General features: G+C 47.2%; 1 protein-coding gene across 1 annotated transcript in view; it reads left to right on the top strand.

The window, feature by feature from the left end:
• Positions 1-27,580, top strand: part of TTC3 (tetratricopeptide repeat domain 3) — a 209,880-nt gene that overhangs the window by 139,487 nt on the left and 42,813 nt on the right. Inside the window, exons 34-35 of the mRNA XM_054973156.1 lie at positions 20,654-20,719; positions 27,286-27,435. Of these exons, the coding sequence (XP_054829131.1) occupies positions 20,654-20,719; positions 27,286-27,435 (216 nt within the window). The remainder of the gene's footprint in view (positions 1-20,653; positions 20,720-27,285; positions 27,436-27,580) is intronic.

The raw sequence follows: 27,580 nt of genomic DNA, 5'->3' as shown, positions 1-27,580 counted from the left end.
CCAGTTCTACAACGTGGTGGCCGCCCTCTCCCCACTCAACCCACCCTGTCCAAAGAAAGGGGGGCCCTGCAAGGAGGTGGCGGCTGCCATTGATACCCACCTCTGCAATGTGGGACCGCCCCTTTAAAATGTAATTTATCATTTATTTATTGTTTTTTAAATAGATGAAAGGGCGGTGCGTACTTGACTCCAGCGATGGTGAGGCGAGTCCCTCTCTTTTCTGACGGCTACCCTGTGGCTGCGGTGTGTTTTGGTTGTGACCACCTTTCCTCTAAGTTGAGTTCCCTGGGGGGAAAGAAGCTCCCCCCTGCAAGGTGACTTAGAGTCACCCTCCCCAAAGTTGGGAAGGGCTTTCCTTCCGCCAGCCCCAAGAGGGGACTTGGACACCCCTTTTGTCAGCTGAGCTTTTCCTTGCTGTCAGTGGAGAAACCATCCGTGGGAGATTTCTCTGTGGTGGTGCGACAAAAGCTTTTCTCCATTTTATCCTCACAAGAAGCCTTTGAAGTGGGTCACTGTGGTGGAGCCTTCTGCTCCGCAAGATGGTGAGGGGGGGCCTCAAATAACTAAACTTGGAGTGGAGGGAAATGAGATCTTCAATTCCCAAGGTCCAGTGACAAGTAGGTCAGAGCCCTGCCCCTAACCCAAGCAAGCAGGCACACCACGTCACTGTGGTGGGATTTGTTGGCCACTGCCCAAAGAGGCTCCCTCTGAATAGGGTAGCATAAGTCTCCTCCCAAGGTATGGAAGGCATCCTTTCCATCCCTCCCGTGCCTTCCATTCCAGCAAGGGGCCTTTGAATCACTACATGGTCTCCTGTTGTGGAGTTGGCTTTCATTCAAGTACATCCAGTCATTCCCTCCCCATCATGAGGAATTGTTCTCCCTGACCCCGGGGAGGGCATCCGTTGCTGATGCAGCCCCATGTGGTAGGTGGGTTTCATGTGAGCCGCCTCTCCTGGACAGGAGGAGCACAAGTCTCCCTCCTTCCACCAAGGGCTAGTAAGGGTCAGTCAGAATTGGGGAGTGGAAGTTTTTGTTTGTCTAAGTCTTTGGAAAAGTGATAACAATTGAAGAGTGTTACATGAAAACCTTTGAAAAAAAGTCTACTAAAATGAAAATCTGTGGAGAAAATAAGGTCTACTGAGTTAAAACATGTGGGAAAGAAATTCTACTGAACATTGTTGTTGAATGAAAGGTGTTAAAAAATAGAAGTCTTTGGAAAGTCCATGCCAGGTTTTGATTACTATGTTTGGGTGCTGCGAGGCAATGCCAGCCATTTGGCTTTTGCGGCTCCTATTCTCTGTACTGGTGTTACCAAAACTGTTATTTTATGGGGAAATTAGCTGCAGTCTGGTTTTAATTATTGCAGATCTTAACCAGCTATACCAGAGTCCCTCTTCCAGATTACTCATGCAATAAAGAGGCAAGTCTAATAAAGATAAAATGTGTTTTTACTAATAGTGTTGCATATGCCTACAATAACACACACAAGCAAGGTACATACAAGAACTAGTAAATAAAGAGTAGGAAAAATAGAGCCATTTGCATTAGCAGGAGAACCCACTTGAGATCGATGGAACTGGCGATACGCACCTGGTCACGGCAAGGAATAAAGATGTGGCCACGAAGCGTGGCAATATCTAATGCCTGCACTAGACACGCAGAGTGATGGTTGAGGTTCAGGATAGGAATGGCATGCGCACCTCATGGCAGGGGAAGTTTGTTTAAATACCCCAAAACATACCCTGAGGCGGGTGCCGTCCATGTAGTTCTCAAAAGGGGAACAAAGGCTTAATGGGTCTACAGCTATCCCTAATGGACAACTTTAGTGTCTTAATTGTGTGATAGTGACACCTCGGGATGAGGGGACAAAGGAGGGGAGGGGAGTGCCAGGCGGGTTGATTGAATCTTGTCAGGAAGCTGGAGTTGTCTTGATGGCATCAGCTCTGGAATGCGGTGGTTGTATTGAGATGCGTCCATTAGGTGTTCTAGACAGCCGGCACGTAGCTTCCATTCCGGGGTGGCTTCCAAGATACACATAGCAGGGTGAGGCTGGCTGCCCCAGACGTAACAGTTCACAAAATGGCAACCTCAGAGTAAACTGTCCATGTTGGTTCTTTCTGCCTGGGAACATGGCTTCTTCCTCGGCATGGCTTGGGCTTGTTAGTAGTGGTGAGGGCAGACCCAGTGACCGACCTGCAAGGGGCTCCCCACGGGAACTGACCAGAGGTTGCCTGGCCAGGCTGATGGAGATTCCCTCCTGCTGGCACTGTGCTGATGGCAGCATGGCTTGGGGCCCAGGTGAGGCAGGTGCCCAAGGAGGCAGGAAACAGGCATAGATGGCACAGCCCATTGCAGCAGAGAGAACAGGTTACAGGCATGGGCAATGCTGCCTTTAAACAGAGTCTTTGGTGGAGCCTTAAAACAACAATGCAGGAAACTGACACAGTCCATGGCAGGCCCCATAACAGGAGGAGGGTCCCTGGCAACACGAAGTGTCCTTGAGGTGGCCACTTTGGAGGCCTGGAAGTCAGATGTGCGAAATGCAATCGTAAACCAACTTGGAGGGTGGCTGCAGGAGAGGCTGCCAAAGAGCCTGTGCAAGTTTGGGTTGCCTGGGTACGAAGGGGGTGGCACGGGGTGGTGGAAAGGGGCAGGGCCCGGGTCGCAAACCAGTTTGCGAACTGGTCTGGTCTGTTTAAAAGTCCATGGTCCATGAAAGCACATGGACCAGTGGTCCGTGGCCATTTTCCAGTCCGTGCCCACCTCTATTTGTTAGTTTTAGAAAAAACTTGCATTAAAAGACTGAAATATTGCAAAGATAAAATATTATTTGGTTGGATGCAGCAGTATTCTGCAGTACCTCAGCTGTGCTACATACTTTGAGAACATTATTAAACATGTGACTTTCTTAATGGCCTTTGAGCACACTTGATAAGCCAGTGTTTAGAGGCACTCTTAGGCTGCAATCCAAAAAATGCTTTCATGGTAGTAAGCCTCACTGAATAAAATGGGACTTACTTCTGAGTAGAGCTGCTAAGGCTTGCTTCCTCAGGATGTAATCTCATACATTACTTAGTTGTGAAGTATTACCACTGAATAGTTTGAGTCAACAAGCATAGAAATGGGCATTTTGCTTTTAATTTACCACTGCTTCTAGGTGTGACATTAGCCTGTTTTCATACTAAGCTATCTAGTGGCAATGAGTTCATCCAACATAGCATACTGGGCAGCTTGTGGGACTTTGAGCAAGAAAGTCTGTCTTTAAATATGTGCTCTGTAATTAAACTCACTGGGTGGCTTTCGCTAGGCTTGCCAACCTCCAGATGGGAACTGGAGTTCATCGATGGTCTTCCTGTGCAGTCCCACATGGGACTGCGCACGCGCAGGCCTGCCGACTTCGGAGATTTTTACAGCTCAGAACCACTAGGGGGCACTCCCGCCTCCCAGCGCGCATGCGCAGCTGTCTTCCCGCCGAAAACGGCTCCTAAGAGGCGGGGCGCCCCCGACGTACCCTCAGTTCCTCTTTTGCCGCCGACTTGAGAGGTTCTTGGCTAGCTCTACTCCTTGGATTGGCGTCATTCGTTTTTTCCAGGATGTCTGAGAAAGCTTTATTTAAGCGTTGCACAATGTGTGATAGAAAAATGACTAAATCGGACGGTCATTCCCAGTGTCTATACTGCTTGGGCGAAACCCACAACCCGCAGACCTGTAAGTACTGCCGCACCTTCACTCCAAAGGGCGGAACGGTCGGGTAGACTTCAGGCCTACTTGTGGAGACGCGCGATGGCGGTAACAGACCCACCTGCCTTGGGCAAATCCCCCGCGCTTGGGAAGTCCACTACCCCGACTTCAAGATCTGCGGAAAAATCGCCTAGCTCCCACCATTCTCCCGCGCATACCGACTCGAGACCACTGACCCCGGTCAAGTTGGCGCGCAGCTCTTCGGATCCGGTCGCTACAACCTCTTCGGATCCGACCTCGAGGTCGAGGCCTGCCTTGGAACCATCGGACTCGCGGTCTGGAGATCGACCTGTGAGGGAAGCTTCCGTGCATCGCTCGGAACCTAGAACCCCTCGGAACGCTTCGCAGTCTGATCGACGTAGCGCCTCACAAAGGTCCTTGGAACCGAGATCTTCAGATCCGGTGGGATCGGGTGTGGAGAAGAAAAAGAAGAAGAAGAAGCACCGGTCCTCTAAATCGGACACGCAAGTGCTCGAGAGTGTCATTACTCCTCAGTGAGATGCTTTGGAATCGGAACCACCTACTAAGTGTCATCGAGGCTCGGGAGATGCTATCTCCCAGAAGACGACCCCTGTATCTGAGAGATCTCGTGAATCGGACGTGATTATGATAGAGAAACCTCTGACTCCTTCGGGTGTACCTCGTTCCCCTTCCCGTGATTCATGGTCCTCGCGTTCCTCCCGGGAGAGGGGTCAATCACGGCACCGATCGGATAGGTATAGCCCGTATTCTACCAGACACCGTTATTACGAGGAAAGACCCTATGGTTCCGAGCATGGTTCCGGGAGACGGTCCCGTTCACCTTCAATGCGTGGTTTTTCTCCCAGGGGCTCCAGACGGACCCGTTTGTTCGGATACCGAGTTTGATCTTCCTCTTGAGAGATCCTATGGTTCTCCTTTGGATTCACCAGAAACAGTCATTGGCCCTTCGGAGGAGGCTTCCCCGACAGAGGATTTTCGAGCATACAATGATCTACTCCAGAGGATGGAGAAAGCGTTGGAAATTGAGGTGTCTTCCTCGGAACCGCGGTCCAAGGATAAAATCCTGAAGCATATGTACTCAGGTTCGACCCCAACGATTGCCTTCCCTATGATTGAGGGATTCGTGGAGCTTCTGACAGGATTGAACTTGAAACCTGCCTCCACTCCGGCGACCAATAAGAAAGTTGAAAACTTGTACAGGGTCAAGGATGACCAGTGTCCATTCCTGTCGCTTCACCCGCCTCCCTCTTCCTTGGTCACGGAAGATATGCAATCGAAGCCGAAGCAAGGATCCCTTTCGGTTCTGGCTGATAAGGATAGTAGGAAAATTGACTCTCTGGCAAGAAAGGCTTACGCCTCGTCTGCGTTTAGTATAAAAATTGCTAATTATGCGGCGATGATGGCCGCTTACCAGCTACTGTTGTGGACAAAGGTGGCAACATTTGTCCCTCAGCTTCCCGAAGACCAAAGAATCTTTCTTCGGGTTATCCAGGAAGCGGCTGTGCGCTTGTCGCGCCACCAAATCACTGTTAGCAGGAATATGGCTGATTCATCTGCCAGAGCTCTTCTATCTGCGCTTGTACTCCGTAGATTCGCGTGGTTGAGAACTACTGCTCTACCTCAAGACACCAGAGGCAAAGTGGAAGACCTCCCCTTCGAAGGGCAGAACTTGTTTTCCGACAGGACGGACGAATATTTGTCCAAGGAACGGAAGGACAGACTGACGGCCCGTTCTTATGGTGTCCTGCATCAGCAACAGCAGTCTACTCGAGCGCAATACCGGCCTTATGCTAGGAATCGCCAACAGCGCTTTCACCCTTATTATGGGTATGGGTTTCAGTCTCAACGACGTTACCAAAGCTCACAAACTACCTTCCACAAGAGAAGGCAGAACAACAAGAGTAGACAGGGAAACATCCAACAACAACCCAAAGAACCGGGACATTCTTTAAAACAGTTTTGACAATTACAGGGCCCTGCACCCTATTTTGGGGACAGGCAGTCTCTATTTTTTGCTGAATGGCATGCCATTACCTCGGATGCTTGGGTGTTACAGTTAAGTTAAAGTTGGTTATAAAGTTGAGTTTGTTCAATGGCCTGGTCTCCGGCTCCCTGTTTTTTCCTCTCGGACACCCCAAGCTGGGGTAGTTTCTGAATTGTCCGCCCTCTTATCCAAAGGGGTTATTGAAGAGGTGGCCCCCTCTGATTCCCCCTTGGGCTTCTATTCGAACCTTTTTGTAGTAGACAAGAAGGATGGGGGGTTGCATCCCATTTTAGATCTCAGAGGGTTGAATAAGTTCATAAAAACTCAAAAGTTCAAGATGACTACCTTGCAGACAGTTTTGAATTTATTACTTCTTGATTCCTGGTTTGGATTCTTAGATCTTAAGGATGCGTATTTTCATGTCTCTATTTTTCCTGAGCATAGAAAGTTTTTGCGTTTTACCTATGGTACTAGGATATTTCAGTACCGGGTGCTTCCCTTTGGTTTATCCACAGCTCCTAGGGTATTCACCAAATGTGTGGCAGTAGTTATTGCTTTCCTTAGAACCCAAGGGTGCTGCGTTTTTCCTTATCTCAATGACTGGCTGATCGTTGGCCAGTCAGAGCAGGACGTTACCAATCAAGTGTCTCTGACCTTGGATACATGTTTAAAACTGGGGCTATTTATAAACCAGAAGAAATCTAAACTTACCCCATCTAAAGTGATTCAGTTTATTGGGGCTACTATTGATGGATCCCAAAATATGGGTTTTTTGCCCTCAGACAGGGCATGCAAGATTAAGGCCCTTATTAAAAGATTTAAGAAGTGCAGGTTCCAACCTGCTAAACTTATCCAGGTTCTTTTAGGTCACATGGCTGCCACTACTGCTGTAGTCGCTCTAGCGAGACTCCGGATGAGACCCTTACAACTTTGGTTCTCTAGAGTCTTCGTCCCTGACAGGGATTCCCAGAAGAAGAGATTCAGTATCCCCCATAGAGTTATCCTGTCCTTATACTGGTGGTTACTAGACTCCAATTTATTTGGGGGAGTCGGCTTTGGTTATAGTCAGCCGAATGTTTCAGTTACTACGGATGCATCTAACCTAGGTGCACACTGTGAGGGTTCATATGCTCATGGTTTGTGGGACAAATCGGAGTGCACAAAGCACATTAATCTTTTGGAGTTGAGGGCAGTTTATTACGCTTTAATTTCCTTTTCTGACTTAGTACAGAATAAAACAGTTCAGGTCCTTACAGACAACACTACCACAATGTTTTATTTAAATAAACAAGGAGGGACTATGTCTCCAGCCCTATGTGAGGAGACTATGAAGATTTGGGAGTGGGCCATTCATCACGTTGTTTGGATAGTGGCTGTCCATATACCAGGTGTGGACAATGTAACTGCCGATCACCTTAGCAGACTGGGAGGTGATACGCATGAATGGTCGCTTCACGACAAGTATTTAACTCCTGTCTTTTCAGAATGGGGGATTCCAGACTTAGATCTTTTCGCTACAGAGGAAAATCGCAAGATTCCCAGATACTGCTCCAGAGGAGGTGTCGGCCTCGAATCACTTGGGGACGCGTTTCAGTTAACATGGTCCGGCCGTCTCCATTACATGTTTCCCCCGTTCCCCCTGTTAGCCAGAGTGATCTCCAAGATCCAAATGGACAAAACATCTGCCATTCTCATGACCCCCTACTGGCCAAGGCAACCATGGTTTCATGCTCTTCTGAGACTTCAGTCAGATGCACCAGTTCCCGGTACATCCAGATCTTCTATCCTTTCGGGGGGTGTTCCATCACAGAGTACATACACTCAGACTGACAGCATGGCTGATTCTACAGGACGACCCCTTTCTGAAGGAGTGATGCATGTACTTCAGAATGCACGTCGCTTGTCCACTCGGCAGTCGTATTCCCTAAAATGGAATAGATTTTCTAATTGGTGTGTGGCTAGAGGATTGGACCCATTGACCTCCCCTCTTTCTGAGGTTCTGGAGTTTTTGTGGGGACTAAAACAGTTGGGATTGTCAAACTCCTCTATAAAGGTTTATTTGGCTGCCATTTCCGCTCCCCCCCCCCCGGTGGATCGGAAGACAATTTTTTCCCATTACACATCTAAGTTGTTTTTGAAAGGACTGAATAATTTGTTTCCTCCGATATGGGTGATGGTGCCCCAATGGTCTCTTCCCCTGGTGTTAACCAAACTTATATCCAAACCGTTTGAACCTTTAGCTACTTGTCCCTTGAATTTTCTTTCATTTAAGGTAGCGTTCTTAGTAGCCGTCACATCTGCCAGGAGGGTAGGTGAATTGGCGGCTCTGTCTTGTGAAGCCCCCTACTTGAACATCCATCCTGATAAGGTGGTTCTCAGAACTAAAGTAGAATTTTTACCTAAGGTGGTTTCCAAATTTCATTTATCGCAAGAAATTTCTTTACCTGTGTTTTTCAAGGATTATTCTTCAGAAGCAGAAAGATCCCTTCATGCACTAGATGTTTGGAGGGCTCTTTTGTTTTATATGGATAGGGTGAAACCTTTTAGGAAGGACTCTCACCTGTTTGTTTGCTTTGCGGGCCCAAAGAAGGGGTTGAGAGCCAATCCTCAAACTCTGGCTCGATGGGTGGTACAAGCTATTTTGTTAAGTTACAAATGTGCTAACCTACCTTGTCCGTTAGAGGTGCATGCTCACTCCACTAGGTCGCAGGCAACTTCTGCAGCGCTCCTGAGAGGAGTTCCTTTGCAAGACATCTGTAAAGCAGCGACCTGGGCTTCTGCGGACACATTCATTATACACTATTCTCTGGACGTGATGGACAGGAAGGAAGCGATAGTGGGCACGGCGGTCCTACAATCAATCTTCCTGTAATGAGATGTTCTTACCTACCACCCAGGTATTTAGCTATGTAATCTCCCATGTGGGACTGCACAGGAAGACCGTCGATGAAAAACAGTGTTTCATACCTGTAACTGTTGTTCATCTAGGTCTTCCGTGCAGGCACACATACCCTCCCTCCTTCCCCACTAATTCTCTTGGTACTTACCTTGCAGTCGGCGGCGAAAGAGGACTGAGGGTATGTCGGGGGCGCCTCGCCTCTTAGGAGCCGTTTTCGGCGGGAAGACGGCTGCGCATGCGCGCTGGGAGGCGGGAGCGCCCCCTAGTGGTTCTGAGCTGTAAAAATCTCCGAAGTCGGCAGGCCTGCGCGTGCGCAGTCCCATGTGTGCCTGCACGGAAGACCTAGATGAACAACAGTTACAGGTATGAAACACTGTTTATCTCCCCAAATTACAACTGATCTCTAGGTTATGGAGATCAGTTCCCCTGGAGAAAATGGCTGCTTTGATGGACTGCTAAGGCCCCTCCTCTCCCCAAACCCTGCCTTCCCCAGACTTCACCCCCAAATCTACAGGAATTTCCCAAATTTGATTTGGCAACCCTGCTTTGGGGATGAAAATAAACCAAAGGAGGAGAGACAAATTGCATCCTCCAGGGAAAGAAAATGGCTCTGTGTAGTTCAAACAGCATGGAATGTTATCGCAGGAGCCCTTAGATTATCAGGCAGTTCAGGCAGCTATGGTGGAAAGAAATAGGCATTATGTAGCTCCTGCCCAGAGTGGGGGATTTTAAAAATCTAACAATACCTTAGCATTCCTAGGACATACAAAAAATTACAGTAAACTATGAAAAAAGGAAGAAAGGAAGTCAGAAAAGGTATGCTCATGGGAAGCAACAGTGGATCCTTAAATGATCTTGGAGAACAAAAAAGTCTTTAGGAACTTGTAAAATCCAAGGAGGGAATGAGAAGGATGACACTCTGGAGGAAGGTAGCTTCTTGCTTTGGGACTCGCAAAGGCAAGGGGACAGCTATGCCCTGACAAACAGTGCCTGCCAACATTTTTTCCTCTGAACACAAAAGAGGCTCCCCTGGTAAATTAGAACAGGAAACAAAAAACTGAGTGGTCAAGCTACAACCAGGAGGAAAAAATTACACGCTCTTAAATTGATCTCTCTGAAGTCATCTTTATGGTCTAGTAAATCTGATAAAGTGACTAAGTGCTATAATTTACATTCCACTGAGTTCTCCCCTCCCCAAACTCTACTCTCCCCAGGCATCGCCTCCAAATCTCCAGGAATTTCTCAAGTCGGAGTTGACAATCCTAGCTTGAGCCAACTATATTTAGGAATGCATGGTGTGGTTGGGGAGGGAATTCCACTGCTTTATTCACAGGACTGTCGTCCAAGATGCATCACTCAACTCCCCCTCCCCCATAGAGAAAGACAACTCAAGAAAAACAAACACACAAGCATCAGCAGGGACTCTGTTTCAGGAAGGAAATGTTCTCTGCATATCCCCCCCCCTTCAGCAATCCCCGTGGGGAATCTCTGGCAAGTGAAATTTCTCTGGCCCCCACTCACTCCCCAGGATGCTGCAGGATTACAAACAATAACTAGGGAGGAAATTCCTTCCACCACCACCCTTTCTCTTTGCATTACAGAAATGCATTTCATGCCTCTATTGCATACATACAATTCCTCCCCTCCCCACACCCAGCACTCACTGCTTAGGGCTTGCCAAACTGCAGCTGAAAAATCCGATTTCCTCCTCATCATAATTAATACATAGATAGTAAAGTGGCAAAGTGCTCCTTGTGATTTATAAAGTAATTTTAGTTTTGCAAAGCAGTATACTCAAATACAGAACCAGACAGGCTGCCCAGTCTCAGAGTCAATAAATAAACTCACAATACATGTAAGCAAATCAAGTAGGTATAGTAACAACATTTAGGACTAGAGTGAAACAAACAGTCTCTTGAGCCCAAGGAAGAGGCAGCTGGGCAAGAAAGGAAAGCGAGGCACGAGTTACCACCAGCCATTCCAGTAGATTTTAACAAAGGAGAGGGATGGAGGTGAGCTTTGTTTCTTTGCAGGGTGGTGCAAGTTTTGCAACTTGCTCAAACCCATGCAAACAAAGCGCCTTGCCCCTGCTGGGAAGCAAAGCAAGGGGGCTTCCTGGGCTTCCCATGCTTGCTGCGGTGCCGCAAATGCAAACAGAGGCAACTTTGCAAAAGTGTGGGTGTGGGTGGGGTAGTTTCCCACCCGCTTCTCGGCTTCCAATTCCCTCCTGCCCCATCTCTGCAAGCAAACAAAACCCGACAGTGTGCAAAATTGAGCAACGCACCCTTCTTCGGGGAGGGGGTATCAGCTGCAGAGCTCTGCTGCTGCCTTTCTGCATAAGGTATCCATTGGCCTGGGAGAGAAACAGAGCAGCCCACCATGAAACTCACTAAACAGCTGAGAGGGAGCTCAGCAGGGCAGCAAGAGAGAGAAAGAAAGGAACAAAGGAAGAAGAAACTGGAAAGAGGGAGGCAGAGAAAGAAGGAAGCAAGGAGAGAAGAAAAGACAGGGAAGGAAGGAAGAGGAGGCTGGAGAAGCAGGCGCCCGGAGTAGTCCTGCAGCAGGAGTTGCTGCAGAGCTGAGCTGCCAAACAGCTGAGAAGTGGCATGGGGGGAGCAAGAAATAAAGAAAGGAATGAAGGAAGGAGACATGGAAAGAGGGAGGCAGGGAAAGAAAGAAGCAAGGAGAAAAGAAAAGATAGAGAAAGGGAAGGAGAGAGGAAGGAAGGGAAAGGCATGGAAGGGGCTGGAGAAGCAGGTGTGCAGAGTAGCCCTGCAGCAGCAGCAGCAGCAGAGCTGAGCCTGCCAAAAACCTGAGAGGCAGCAGCAGGGGAGGGGAGAGCAAGAAAGAAAGGAATGAAGGAAGGAGACATAGAAAGAGGGAGGCAGGGAAAGAAAGAAGGAAGCAAGGAGAAAAGAAGAGAGAAAGGGAAGGAGAGAGGAAGGAAGGGAAAGGCAGGGAAGGGGCTGGAGAAGCAAGTGCGCAGAGTGCCCATTGTCACCTTTGTTATTTATACTTATGCTTGAAGTTTTGAATAGGGACATAAGACAAGATGAGAGGATTCGAGGTGTTAAGGTGAAACAGGAGAACTACAAACTGTGAGAGCCTTTGCAGATGATTTGGTGTTGATTTTGGAGGACCCTTTGAAAGGAATTGAAACTATAATGACAAAATTGAAAGAATTCGGTGTAGTGGCTGGTTTTAAGGTTAATAAGCAGAAAACCAAAGTCTTAACTAAAAATATGAAAATACAAGATCAAATGAAACTTTAGAGCAAAACAGGGCTTAAAGTTGAGAAAAAGGTAAAATATTTGGGTATTACTTTGTCAAATATGAACTGTATGTTCATCTTCGTTCTTCTGTGCCTCCACACATGGGACTGCGCAGGCGCAGGCCAGCTGCCAGAAGATTCTTATCGCTTTTTTCAGCTCCGAAGGGGCCGTTGGGCGTGCGCCTCAGCGACCGTTTCCTGCCCAAACGGTCACGTGCCCTAACAGCGACCAACGGCCACTTCCCTCAGTTCTCTTCTTGCCACCGCTAGAAGGGAACGTCTGCTTCGCATGTCCGTGCTTATTAGTGTATGAATGATTATTTCGGTATTGACTTGGATTTCAGACTTGACTTACTCTTCTTCTGACTGATTTGGACGGATTTTGGACTCGGTGTGTATTGACTTGGACTGTTATTTGACGACGCGTATTGCCTGAACCCCTAAATGGCCTCTAAGGCCTTATTCAAGCACTGTGCTCAGTGCCAGATGAAGATGGCCCAAACAGATGGGCATGATCTGTGCCTTTTTTGCCTTGGGGAGGGTCATAATGTCCCAGCGTGTAAAATCTGCCAGAAGTTTACCCATAAGGCCAGACAGGAGAGGTCTGCGCGTTTGAAGGCATCGCTGTGGCAGAAAGTGTTGGATGGAGAGGAGACTCCCAGACCCGCTTCGGTGGCGGGGAAAACTCCGTTGTCCTCCCCAAAGGCTGCCCTTAGCTCCTCGGCCGAACGGCATTCACAAGCGGGCTCTTTGGCCTCTGCTAAGTCGGTGTCGACATCTCGACCGGCGAGTATAGCAGTCTCAAAAGCAGGTTCACAGGTGGCGATGTCTCCGAACTCGCCCAGACAGAAGGCATCGTCGAAATCTGATCCGAAGAAGTCGGCTTCGGGATCGGATCCTACCACTCTATCGACTCCGACGCCAGATCCGAAGTCTACCGCAGTTCCGAGACCACAGACCGCTGGCAAGAAGTCTTCCACCAAGAGGGCTTCGGATCCGAGGGCCAGCTCGGAACTGCCGCCGAAGAAGCCGAAGAAGTCCAAACATCGGCACTCTCGGTCTCCACGGCGCAAGTCAGCTGATGAGGTGGTGCTAGTATCTCCACGCACGCCTTCGCCTCATCTGAACTCTCCGGACCATTCTGCTCTGGAGGAGGAGGTGCCGGACCCGGGTGCATATGTCATGGTCTCGAGTGAACATCGTTCCCCATCACCGGAACTGAGCCCAGCTGCCCCTCGTTGGATCTGACGCACACCTAGGGAGCACTCGTCCGTGTCTCCGACTTCCTCCATTCGGAGTCGACGCCCTTTCCCCGATGTGGAAAGCGTCGGTTCCAAGCGTTCCTTGGCATCACGACACCAGCAGGCCTCCTATATTCTGCCTGCATACCATTGCCAATGGAAGGGGGCCCCTGCAGGGTATGACTCCTCGGATCCGAGGCCATCAACATCTAGGCAGCGTGAGTGGCTACCTCCACCGTTTCCAGCAGATGAGGTGTCGGCTCCTGCTTCTGATGAGGAGGAAGCTGATGTTGACTACGAGTATCGCTCTGAGTCGTTGTCGGAACCTTCTCCAGATGACAATGTGGGCCAGAGTACGAGTTCCCCGTATGAGGACCTCCGTATCTATGCTGACCAGATGGCCCGTATGGCAAAGGCGTTGGAGATTGATATCTCTTCGGCCATGCCTAAGACGAAGGACAAGCTTCTGTGTTGCATCTACGGTGACAACCCAGCTACGGTGGGTTTCCCTATGTTGGAGGGCGTGGAGGAGATAGTGGAGAAGGTGTGGAAGGTGCCTTCGGATCTGCCAGCTACATCGAAGCGGATTGAGCAGATGTACAAGATCAAGCAAGGCATGTGGCAATCCCTTATCAAACATCCTCCACCATCATCCTTGATTGCTGAGGAGATCCAGCACCGACGGTCTGGCTTTTCTTCCGCCCCGCCAGATAAAGAGGGAAGAAAGATCGATGCCTTGGGCAGGCGCCAATATTCTATCTCGGCACTGGCCCTCCATATAGCCAACTACCAAACCATCATGGCTGGCTATCAGTTGTACCTGTGGGAGAAGCTGGCATCTTATGTCTCTGACTTGCCTGCAGATAAGGCAGTGGTGTCCCTGCTGCAGAATGAAGCCATTCACCTTTCAAAACAGCAGATGAATACGGGAAGCCATGCAGCTGATACTGCTGCCTGTGGTATGTCAGCAGCAGTGATCCTGAGAAGGCACTCTTGGCTCCGGTCAACGGCTCTCCCACAAAAGGTGAAAACAAAGATCGAGAATCTACCATTTGAGGGAGGTTCACTGTTTTCAAGCTCCACAGATGCGGCGTTGAAAAAGAAGGAGGACGATAGGCAGACGGCTTGATCGTTGGGAGTGACCTCTGCAGACAGGTCTGCGTTTAAGCCATGGTACCCTACGAGATACAACCCGTATCAGTACCATGGAAGATACCAGCAACGTCCTTACTTCCAGCAATACCCTGCTTCTCAGCGCCATTACACTCCTGCGCAGCAACCCAAGAGGCGTAGGCCTTTCAAGCCCCATCCATCTCAGCCTCCTGCTCAGCAAAAAGATCCGCAAGGAGCAGGGAGGCAATTCTGACAGAATGAACCAATCACAGCCCTGACTTTCTCGGACAGGCTGAAGCCTTTCCTATTTGAATGGGAGTCAATAACATCTGACTCATGGGTCTTAACGATTGTAAACAAAGGATATGGGCTGGAGTTCACTGAACTGCCTATGTGTATCTCGCCATCAAGGGCTGTGAATACCATGGTTGAGCTAGAGGATGAGATCATATCTCTCTTGGCCAAGGGTGCTGTGGAGGAGGTGGCATATGAGGAGTCTGAGAAAGGCTTCTTTTCTCGTTTCTTCCTGGTCCCCAAAAAGGATGGGGGTTTACGTCCCATTCTAGATTTAAGGGGTCTAATGCTTTTCTAAAAGTGACAAAGTTTAAGATGGTCACACTGTCTGCTGTAATTTCCTTGCTAAAGAAAGGGGATCTGTTTGCTGTCCTTGACTTGAAGGACACCTATTTCCATGTTGGAATACTAGAGGAGCACAGAAAGTTTCTGGGCTTCATTTATAAGCGAAGGGTGTTCCGTTATAGAGTGCTCCTCTTCGACCTAGCCACGTCGCCACAAGTATTTACCAAGTGTGTGGCTCTGGTGGTGTCTTTCCTTCGAGAGAAAGGCTGTACCATCTTTCCTTACCTCAATGATTGGCTCATCGTGGTAGACTCTGAGGCTGGGCTTTTGCACGCTGTGGACTTAGTACTGAGTACATGCAAACGTTTGGGTCTGCTGGTAAATTTGGATAAGTCAAAACTGGTACCCAGCCGTAAGGTCTCTTACATTGGTGCAGTATTGGACTCAGTTGAGGGTAAAGCACTACTTCCACAGGAACAAGCAGCATCTCTAAAGGGATTGGTTGCCATGTTTAAGAGGAATCGTTTCCAATCTGTGCGCATGATACAATGCTTACTGGGTCATATGGCAGCTGCTACCTCAGTAGTACCCTTTGCGAGACTGCGTATGCGTCCGTTTCAAAATTGGTTTGTGCCGAGGTACAATGCTATACAGCACCCTCCATCTCTCAAGTTATCCATACCTAGGGTCGTTCTATCCTCCCTTGATTGGTGGCTGTCAGCTGACAACTTGTTTAAGGGGACCCTGTTTGGCTGTCTGCATCCTGAGGTTACAGTGACCACTGATGTGTCCCTGACGGGATGGGGTGCCTATTGTGGTGCTGTGTGCGTACAAGATGTGTGGTCAGAACGGGAAAGCAATCTGCATATTAACGTTCTTGAACTAAGAGCTATTCGTTTTGCACTTGTGTCCCTTGCAGCGCTTCTGCAGAACCGTTAGGTGTTGGTGCAGATGGACAACATGACTGCCATGTATTACCTAAACCAGCAAGGGGGCACAGCATCTATGATTCTCTGCAGGAAGGCCACGCTCATTTGGGAATGGGCGATCCAGAATGGTGTGATGCTTTGTGCTATACATGTAGCGGAATCAGACAATGCTCGGGCAGATGCCCTCAGCAGAGTACACATGTTGGACCACGAGTGGGAACTAATGGGCCAATCTTCCAAATGTGGGGCCAACCGAGCATAGATGTGTTTGCTACGTCAGCATACGCCAAGGCCCAGATGTTTTGCTCAAGGTCAGGGAGCGACCCCCGCTCTATTGGGGATGCCTTCCAATTTACGTGGACCCACAAGTTGAACTATATGTTTCCACCATTCCCGCTAATACCAAGGGTGTTGTGCAAAGTAGAGAACGACAATACAGATTGCATTCTGGTAGCGCCCTTCTGACTAAGGCAGGTGTGGTTCCCCAAACTGTTGCAGATGTCCACTTGGACGTATGTGAGTCTACCTCCCTGGCGGGATCTCCTGCTGAACGGGAGCATGTTCCACCACGAGCCCAAGAAGTTGCACCTGTCTGCCTGGTGGATTCTACCCCGCCTGTAACTTATTCTGAGCCAGTGGAGAAAGTCTTGCTAAATGCAGGAAACTCTCCACTAGACGGGCTTGGGCATCTTCAAGAAATGTAGTGCCTATTAGTAGCCCCTTGGGGTCCGTTTTTGACTACTTATGTCATTTGAAAGACCAAGGGCTTAGGGTTACCTCCCTAAAGATACACCTTGCGGCAATTTCCGTGTTTCACGATCAGGTTGACGGTTGTACGGTGTTCTCACACCATAAATCTCGTCAGTTTCTAAAGGGGATGTTTAATCTCTATCCTCCTGTGTCACCACCAGTGCCTCAATGGTCTCTCTCCCTAGTACTATCTAGGTTGATGCTGCCTCCTTTCGAACCGTTAGCTACATGCCCTTTGGACTTAATGTCCTACAAGGTAGTGTTTCTGGTGGCTGTAACATCTGCTAGACGAGTTAGCGAGTTATCGGCACTCAGGGCTGACCCCCTATTTCTTCTTTTCCATAAAAATAGGGTGGTCCTGCGACCGTGCCTTAAGTTTCTACCCAAGGTGGTGTCCACCTTCCATCTGTCGCAGGAGATCACGTTACCTGTGTTCTTTCCGAATGCATCTACTAAAGGAGAAAAGGCCCTTCACACTTTAGATTTGAGGAGGGCCTTAGCCTTTTATTTAGGACAAAGGGCTTCCGTAGCAGTCCCCGTCTTTTTGTCTGCTTTGGAAGTAAGGACAAGGGTCACAAGGCATCGTCCCAAGCGGTGTCCTGATGGATAGTGTTGGCCATTACTAAGACTTATGCTCTGGCCAGGGTGGATTGTCCACTGGGGATCAGTGCTCACTCCACACACTCTCAGGCGGCTTCATCAGTGCTTATCAGGCGTGTGCTGCTGGGTAACATCTGCAAAGCAGCTACGTGGTCATCTGCTGACACGTTTGTGAGGCATTATGCTATGGATGTTAATGCAGAGCAAGATGTTGCTGTGGCCAAGGCTGTCCTCCACTCCTTGTTTTCATAACAATACATTGAATGCTTTGCTCCAATGATGAAGACTGAAACTCTGTATATGTATATACGTATATGGTTTATTGAACAACTTTAATGTTTTTTGAACAAGTTATTTATCTTGTGCTAATATTTTTGGTACATAATAAAATTGAGTTGGATTTCACCCCACCTTCCTTATTGTGTGAAACTTGGTACCCTCCCATGTGTGGAGGCACAGAAGAATGAAGATGAAAACAGGGTTAACTTACCTGTAACTTATGTTCTTCTGTGCTGACACACATCCCTCCCTCCTGCCCCGCTGTGAATTCTTATTACTAAAAAAAAAAAGAAAATTACTGCAAAGGAGAATTACATTTGTGTATGGGATAGCGGCAGCAAGGATGAACTGAGGGAAGGGGCCGTTGGTCGCTGTTAGGGCACGTGACCGTTTGGGCGGGAAACGGTTGCTGAGGTGCACGCACAACGGCCCCTTCGGAGCTGAAAAAAGCAATAAGAATCTTCCGGCGGCTGGCCTGCACCTGCGCAGTCCCATGTGTGTCAGCACAGAAGAACTCGATGAACATAAGTTACAGGTATGTTAACCCTGTTTTATTCCAAAATAATTATATTAAGACTTATAAAGACATTAAAAGGGACAAGCTAAGGTGGGATAAAATTCAATTATCGCTGTTGGGAAGAATAGTTACAATTAAAATGAATGTCTTACCTAAAATGTTATTCCTATTTCATACAATTCCTGTATTGACAACAGAGACACCATTTAAGCAATGGCAGAAGGATATATCGAGATTTATATGGCAAGGCAAAAAGCCAAGGGTTAAATTTAAGGTTCCACAGGATGCAAGAGAAAGAGGTGGTTTGGGCCTCCCAGATTTGAGATTGTATTTTGCAGCTGTTTGGTTTGGATGAAGGAATGGATAATGTTAAAAAATAGAAGATTGCTGGACCTGGAAGGGCATGATCTAAAATTTGAGTGGCATGGGTATCTGTGGTATGACAAAGTTAAAGCCAACACAGAGTTTAATAATCATTATGTAAGGCATGCAATCCGGAGAGTATGGAATACATACAAACTTTTGTTCGAAAATACCGCTCTGGCTGTCATTGCATTTAGCTCATTTTAGAAGGGAAATGGTTAGTCCACCTTAATGGTTAACTTGTCAGGATTTATTGGAATTCTCTCAGGACCAAGTTAAAATTAAATTAAGAGAGGACTTAGCAGCAGAAGGGCATGCCTGTCAGTGGTTTCCATATATGCAAATTTTGGAGAGATTCAAGAGTCATTATGACTTTGAGAAATCTAAAATTGAATTTGAAATAGCCTTTTGTACAAATGATGAACATGTTATTTCTAAAATGTATAAACTTTTGTTGAGGTTTGAGACGGAGGAAGAGCAAGTAAAAGAATGTATGATTAAATGGGCGAAAAATTGTGGACACGATATATTAATGGAGCAATGGGGAAATATGCGGACAAGAGGGCTGAAATTTACATTAAGCTCGAGTATTAAAGAAAATTTTTACAAAATGATGTATCGTTAATATATGACACCTGAAAAATTGGCTAAAATGTATAAGGGGGTGTCAAATGTATGTTGGAAATGTGCTAAATAAGAAGGGACATTTTTTATATGTGTTGGACATGTAAGAGAGCAAAGAGTTTTTGGTTGCAGATACAATCATCGATTCAGAAGATTTTGAAGATCAAACTTCAGCTGAAACTGGAGACTTTTCTGTTGGGAATAATGGACAGTCAGTTGGAAAAAAGTTTTAGAACGCTGTTTTTATACTTTATTACAGCAGCAAGAGTACTTTATGCACAAAAGTGGAAAACTACAACATTGCCTACAGTGGAGGAATGGTTGACAAAATTTTGGAGTTTGCGTTAATGGCAAAACTTACTGCGTTAATTAGAGAAAGGACATTAGTTAACTTCTTGACTGAATGGAAACCATTAATAGACTTTTTGCATGAAATGCATAACAAGGATTTGATGACATCTGGATTTATGGGTTAAGAAACATGAACAATAGAAAAAAGAGGGGTTTTGTGACTCTAGAAATGATATATACTTGTTGTGGAGAAAATCGGAACTCAACTTGTAATGCAATTTAGGGGGGGTTGGTTTTGTTCTTTTTTCTTTTCCTCTTAATCTTATAGATATATGTCTTGTTAGTCTGTTATGTTAAGAATTGTGTTTTTTCTTATTCTCTATGTTTATTGTTTGTTATGTTATGGTGTATAGTTAAAAGTTTAAATAAAGAAAATTCAAACAAAAAAGGAAGGAGACATGGAAAGGGAGGCAGGGAAAGAAAGGAAGCAAGGAGAGAAGAAATGATAAAGGGAAGGAGAGCGGAAGGAAGGGAAAGGCAGAGAAGAGGCTGGAGAAGCAGGCTCCCAGAGTAGCCCTGCAGCATCAGCGGCTGCAAAGCTGAGCCCGCCAAACAGCTGAGAGGCAGCAGCGGGGGAGGGGGAGCAAGAAAGAAAGAAAGGAATGAAGGAAGGAGACATGGAAAGAGGGAGGCAGGGAAAAAAGAAGGAAGCAAGGAGAGAAGAAAAGATAAAGAGAAGGAGAGAGGAAGGAAGGGAAAGGCAAGGGAAGAGGCTGGAGAAGCAGGCGGCCTGGGCGAATCCCCACTGCTGCTGCCCTGAGCCTGCCAAACAGCTAAGCTGCGGCAGACACTGGCGCTCTCCCCAATCATGCAGAAGGTAGCCAGACTGAGCCCGGGCTACACCCAGGGCGGAAGTTCCACCCAGAGGCAGCGGAGGGGTCTTTGGATGCTGGGGGCACAGTCACCAGTCATGTGGCTGCTTGCCAGAGGTGCCGGAACGCTATTCCAGCGTGTTCCCCCTCAAGAAAGCCCTGATTATGTTAATTTTAAAGATGTTTGTAAAGCCACAAGACTGTGTAAGGGATGTCATAAATAAAATTGCTCCCTCAACATTGTATCTTCCCTTACCATCTTATTTTTCTATTGAAATGATATCTGGGATCACACTGAGGCCTGATTTTAACAACTGTACTGTACCTTTAACCCTGCAGTTAAAGAAAACAGTCTTGCTATCATCTGTACTTAGCTATTTGAGTTTAGAGACTATGCAACTTTTGTTCTTGGTTTGACTGTGTTTTTCCTGTCACAGTTCCTATTTAGCCCATTCTTTATCCTTCTTTTTTTCTAGCATTTGTCATGTCACTGTTATAGTTCAGAATCTGTTCTGTAATAAAGTTCAGATCAGTTGTGGAATGCATTGCCCATGGAGTGAAGGAATGTAATGAACTTACACTGAATATTTTTTTCATCTGGATCTTTGCATTTTAGGTAGATCATGAACTAACAGATGCAGGAGTTAATACTTTGCCTTTCCACCCATATGAAATGCAGCAGGTAAGCTGAAATTATGATATTCATAGTTGATCCATCGAAGTGGCAAAACTTCCGTCTATCTAGTGAGGTGGCTTACAACCATAAAATTGTACTTGTGAGGTGACTTACAACCATAAAGCCTTATTTTTAAGAACTCACAAGATAAAAGAGCAATATTGGAATGGTGAAGTAAGGTAGTAAATGCCAGAATCAGAGGTTGAAATTTGAAACTGGGTAGATGAGGGGTGGAATATTTTAGGAATTGAATTTAAATTGGAATACTAAAGTGAATTGGAATATTGGAATCGATTTGGGCCCTGGTTTTTTATTGGATGTTACTAGTTTGGGTGGTGACTGCTTGGCCAACCACAGAAATCTGTTTGAAGTAGAACTGGTGCTGCTTCCTGCTGCTACGGGATATTGTGCGCTGTGATGTGATGATGGATATGAGGAGGGCAATTGAGATAGGGCCAGGGATACCAGTCTTCTGGGGACGAGGGAGGTATGGCGGTGGGACTCGGTTTAAAGGGAGAAGGTCGCGAAGATATGGAAAGGCTCGGTGTCCTTCTAGCCTACGTCCCATCCTGAGGTACGCCAGTGTTGGAGCTAGGAAAAACTCCCCTTTGTCACTGATGTTGTGCAATGCCAGGTCCCTAAACAAGAACAGAACGCTGTGTGATATTTTCACAGCAGCGAATATGGACCTGGTATGCGTGACCGAGACTTGGGTGAGGGAAGGCAAAACAGTTGCTCTGGGTGAGCTGACCCCCCCCCCCGGATACTCGGTCCTTCATCAGTCGCGTGGAGGGGGGAGGGGTGGCAATCCTCATCTGGGAGGGATTCTCCTTCAGGCCACTTCCCATCCTGAAGATCTCTGGCATTGATTGTGTGGGCCTGGTGTGGAATGTCAAGGAAAGTTTGGCTGTCTGTTTGGTATACTGACCGCCTAGCACACCAGCAGACACCCTGCCGTGTCTGTTGGAGGTGGTTGCGGGGTGGGCCTTGGAGTACCCCAGGCTGATAGTGCTGGGGGATTTCAACGTCCATGCTAATGATGCCACCTCTGTACAGGCTGCAGACCTGGTGTCAGCCATGGCAACACTGGGACTTTCCCAGTTTGTATTGGCACCCACACATGAAGTGGGCCACACGCTAGATTTGATCTTCGGGATGGGATTGGATGTGGTTCTGGTTAGAATAGAGCTAGTGCCATGGTCAGACCACACGGTCCTGGAGGCTCAGCTGGGTGTGTCACCCCCCACCCCCGCAAGGGCGGTGAGCAAACTTGTGCTCGCCCACAGAGACTTATGGATCCAATTGGTTTCCAGAATGCCCTGCGGGAACGATGCTCCACGGTGGTTCATTAGATGAGCTAGTGGAGGACTGGCAAGTCCGGCTCTCCAAGGCCATCGACGAAATCGCTCCCCATCATCCTCTTCGTTGCCGAAATCGCCGAGCTCCTTGGTATACGGAGGAGCCACAGTGACAGAAACGGGAACTAAGACGACTTGAGCGCGTGTGGCAGCGATCTCGTGAGGGGGAAGCAAGAACATCTTATAGGTTGTTTATGAGATCCTATGAGATGACGGTGAAAGCTGTCAAGAAGGAATACTATGCGGCTTCCATTGCATCAGCTAGCTCACGCCTGGCTAAATTGTTTAATGTGGTCCGTTCATTGGTCTCCCAATTAGGCGGAGACCACCAAAATTCAAATTCGGAGATAAGCGGTGAGGCTTTTGCAAGCTTTTTTGCTGATAAGAGCTTGTCTCGCCGCCGCGATTTACCGGCCACAGTGATACAGTACATGAACTAGAGGCCCCTTGGCCATCTTCGGGGTGTATATTTGATCATTTCAGCCCCCTTTTCGGGGAAGAGGTGGACAGGATCCTGCAGGTGGTATGGCCAACCACATGCCCCCTGGACCCGTGTCCATCATGGCTGGTAAAAGCCAGTGTTGACGTACTACGGGATTCCTTGGAGGCAATTGTAAACTTGTACTTAAGCTCTGGAGTTTTTCCTAGGGCACTAAAGGAGGCTGTGGTACAGCCTCTTTTGAAGAAACCATCATTAGACCCCGCCAATCTGCTCAGTTACTGCCTGGTTTCGAACCTCCCATTTCTGGGTAAGGTGATCGAGCGGGTGGCGGAGAAGCAACTGCAGAGTTTCCTGAAGGAGACCTCGGCCCTAGATCCCTTCAAGTCTGGTTTCCGCCCAGGATATGGGGTCGAGACACTGCTGGTCGCCCACACAGACGATCTCCGCAGGCATCTTGATCGGGGCGGATCGGCACTGCTGATTTTATTGGATCTGTCAGCAGCATTCGATACGGTCGATTATGATCTTTTGACCCACCGCCTCACCGATGTGGGGATACAGGGGACAGCGTTGCAGTGGCTAATCTCCTTTCTCCATGATCGGGGACAGAGGGTGGCACTTGGGGAGAGGTTATTGTCCCGTAGGCCACTAGTATGTGGTGTGCCGCAGGGATCGATACTCTCCCAATTATTATTTAATATCTACATGCGCCCCCTCACCCAGCTGATGCGGAGTTTCGGGTTTGGGTGTCATCAATATCTGGATGACACCCAGCTTTATCTGTTGTTGGACAGCCAGCCTGGATCGACACTGGGTGTCCTGGAGCGTGCTTTTGAGGCTTTGGCTGGATGGTTGAGACAAAGTCGGCTGAAGCTGAACCCTATGAAGACGGAGATCATGTACTTGAGTCGTGGAGGGGTGGTTTCGGGACCCCGGCTTCCTGCACTCGATGGGGCAGTGCTTACACTGGCCCTGAGAGTTAGGAGCCTGGGGATGATTTTTGATCCCTCCCTGAAGATGGAGGATCAGATCACTGCGGTTGCCAGGTCTTTTTTTTTACCATCTTCGACAAACCAGGCAACTTGCTCCCTATCTATCGTCCCGCAACTTGACTACAGTGGTCCAAGCAATGGTCACCTCTAGGCTGGACTACTGTAGCACACTCTACATTGGGCTTCCCATGAACCTGATGCAGCGGTTACAACTGGTACAGAATGCAGCGGTGTGGGTCATCATCGGAGCACCGGTATGGGGGCATATTACACCGGTATTGCGTCAGCTGCATTGGTTGCTGGTGGAGTACCGAATCAGGTTCAAGGTTTTGGTACTAACTTATAAAGTCCTACGCGGACTGGGACCAACGTATCTGCGGGATCGTCTCTCCCCATATGAGCCCCAGAGGACCCTTCATTCATGTAATAAACATCTATTAAAGGTCCCTGGCCCTAGGGAGGCCCGCCTGGCGTCGACCAGGGCCAGGGCCTTCTCAGTCCTGGCCTCAGCCTGGTCGAATGCTCTGTCTCATGAGACTAGGGCCTGGCAAAACTTGTTAACATTTCGCCGGGCCTGTAAGATGGAGTTGTTCCACCAGGCATATGGTTGATGCTAGGTGGTGCCCCCCACCCCGGCAGGGGGTTTAAACCATATGCTCTTCCATGCAATGTTGTTGTCCATCTTTTTATATTTTTGTTCTGGGAAGAACTGCTGTATGGAATGTCCAAATCAAATTATGTGCTGCCTTGTTTCTTTGCTCTATGTGTGTGTGTGTGTGTGTGTGTAATTTTAATGATAAGATGTAGTATTTTTATAATTTTAATGATAGTTAAATATGTTTTAAATTGTGTTGTTATCCGCCCTGAGTCCGCTGATGTGGGGAGGGCGGCGTATAAATCCAATAAATTAAATTAAATTAAAATATAAATTAGATTTTATAACACAGCATTAAAAACTACAGTATCCAGCCCTCAGCCTGAAAATCACAGCACTAAAACCCATAAGGCGTAAAACAATAATCAAAACAGTATAAATACTTGTATCAGTAGTTTACAGATGTTTGGGAAAACTGGAAATGTGCATGAAGCTCAGTGAATTAGATGCCAGGTGTGCACTGTGTAGCTGGAGTTCCAAACATGAAGTGCCAAACTCAAGAAGGACCTGTCTCTGCCTCTCACTTCCCTCGAGGCGGCAGTGTATCTGAAGGAAAGGGCAGTATAGTTCTTTAAGAATGAGCAGATATATATTCTACTCTGAGACCAGCACACTGTTGTCTACCTGTTTAGACATCTTTCAAAGGATAGCTCATATCGGCTTTTGGAGGTACTAGTAGCTTGCCAAAAAGGCCTAGACCTCCACATGGAGAGTTATCATCAAACCAAACCAATGTTTAATAAGTAATGTATTTACTTAGAACCATCTAGAGAGCCAGTTTGGTGTAGTGGTTATGAGCGCGGGACTCTAATCTGGAGAGCTGGGTTTGATTCTCCACCCCTCCACCTGAAGCCAGCTGGGTGACCTTGGGCTAGTCACAGTTCTCTGGAGCTCTCTCAGCCCCACCCACCTCACAGGGTGTTTTGTTGTGGGGATAATGATGACATACTTTATAAACCACTCTGAGTGGGCATGGGCATTAAGTTGTCCTGAAGGGCCTTATATAAATCGAATGTTGTTGTTGTTGCTGTTGTTATTATCCCAAGTTTATAAGTGTTCAGATATGAAGGGAAAAGAAAATGAGAATCTCTTTTAATAATGCTTTCTGTGATTTGAAGAGAGCTGGATATATCAACTACGGAACAAAAACAAATGATCAGTCATCAACTTGAACATACAGTATCAACTTACTCTGTTTCTACAAACTTTTTGTCAGTTTAGGACAATCACTCAAGCATGCTAACTACTGCACCATCATGCACTCACTCTTCAGCCCAGTTTTTTCAACTCTTCTACTCCTCTAATTTTATTGGCTCCTGCTGTCTCAGCTAGCTGATACCCTTGCAAATTTTGAATCAACTGATATATCCTAACAGTTTTCAAAGGCAGCACCACATGGTGCTTGCTACAGTGATTCCTATGAGCCTCTTCTACACATAGCACTTATATATGTATCAGTCTGGTTTCAGCCTTGGTCAAAGGACTGAAACAGCTTTGGTCACCCTGGTGCACCAGGAGATGGACAGGGGGAGTACAATCCTATTAATTTTCCTGGATCTCTCAACAGTTTTGATACCATCAAACATGGTATCCTTCTGGACCAGATTTCGGGGTTGGGACTGGGAGGCACTGTTTTGCAGTAGTTTTAGTCCTATCTCAAAGGGAGGTTTCACAATGTGATGCTGGGCACTACTGCTGTACTCTTTGGTCACTGGCCCTTGGGGGTTCCACAATGTTCTGTTTTGTCAACCATGCTTTTCAACATCTGTGTAAAGCTGCTGGGAGAGGTCATCCAGAAATTTGTGCTGAATTGTCACCAGTATGCAGATGGCACTCAGCTGTATCTTGTGCTTCCAGCAGATCCCGGAGAGCCAGCTCCATGAACCATGTGCCTGGAGGCACTTTTGGGATGGATGAGGACAAGCTGAAACTTAATCCTGACAAAATGGAGGTGCTATGGGGTGGGGTGGAGGGAGATTTGACCCAAGAAATGGGATATTTCTTGATCTGGATGGGGTTGCACTCCCCCAAAGGAGTATGCTTCTAGTTTGGGGGTGCTGCTGGACCAGGCCTCTTGTTGGATAAATAGGTGGCAGCAGTAGCCAGGAGTGCCTTTCACCAGCAATGGCTAGTGAGCCAGCTCCAGCTTTTCCTGGGTGAGAAAGTTCTTCCTACTGTGGTGCATACCCTGGCATCATCTAAATTAGTGTGCTCTGTGGTGGGCTGCCCTTGAAGACTGTTCAGAAGATACAGTTGGTACAGAATACTGTGGTCAGATTGTTGACTGGAGTGGATCATAGGGACCATTATCACTCCAGTCTTGTTCCATCTGCACTTGCTCCCAGTTTGCTTCTGAGCCCAGTTCAAGCTGCTGGTATTGATCTTTAAAAGCCTTTATACAGTTTGACACCAGCATACTTTAAAGAATATCTTCTCCCATATGAGCCTACCCATCCAGTCGTCTTTGGAGTTTCTGCTTCAGGTGTCTTTGCCATCTGAGGCTAGACTGGAGGCAACCCAAGAAAGGGCCTTCTCGGTTGTGGTGTCAAAACTTTGGAACTCCCTCCTCAAGGGGATTTGTCTCTCTGCCGCCAGCAGGTGAAGAGTTTTCTGTTTCATTTGGCTCTCCTCCCTGGTTGTGTTTTGTATGTCTGTATGTCTTTATTGTATTGTTAAACACACACACACACATTTTAATGCTGTTTTTAATGTCTTGATGTTTGTTGTCTTTAGGACTGTATTTGGTAGAAAGGTGGCATATAAATGTTTTAAATAAATACAATTAATGTTTTGTGGGTTTTGTTTTTGCTTAATATGTTATTTGTTTTAGTTTGGCTGAGTATGAACACCTATTTCTGGAGCTTGGAGATCTTTGGTTGCATGCAGTTTTTGTATTGGTTTTAGTAGCTGTTATATACACACGGAGGAAAGTTTTATAGTCTTTCTGTTAGCTTAATGTTTGCTTGGCATATTTTAAACAATATCAGGTATTCTGAGGGAAGAAAACAGTGTAGACAACAGCATTTCTAGGTCTATACTTGAGCTCTAAATCACTTGGTTTTTTCTTTTATAAAGGTTTGTAACTTAAATAGGTACCATTAAAATTCCATATGTATGCTTTTCAGGGAGATATGTTACGTATGGAGAAAGAGCATCAAGTACTACAAGAACAACTTAAAGAAGCAAATGGGAAATATGAACAGCTAAAATGTCGAAGCTCTGAAGAAATAAGTGTTTCGGAAAAAGAATTAAAAACAAGTGTTGAAACAAACAAGGTAATGTTCTTAAACATTGAGGCTTAAAACTTAATCCTAAAGATACCAATTTGGATCCATTGCTTCTATAAACAGAGTTTATGGAAGCTATTTTTGTCAGCGTCCTGTTTTCCAACAGTCTTCCTCGAACCCCTAGAAAAGACAC

The sequence above is a fragment of the Eublepharis macularius genome, chromosome 3, assembly GCF_028583425.1.
Source record: "Eublepharis macularius isolate TG4126 chromosome 3, MPM_Emac_v1.0, whole genome shotgun sequence".
In the NCBI taxonomy this organism is placed as follows: Eukaryota; Metazoa; Chordata; class Lepidosauria; order Squamata; family Eublepharidae; genus Eublepharis; species Eublepharis macularius.
The sequence above is the reverse complement of the archived record's forward strand: the minus strand, read 5'-3'. Positions and strand labels throughout refer to the sequence as shown.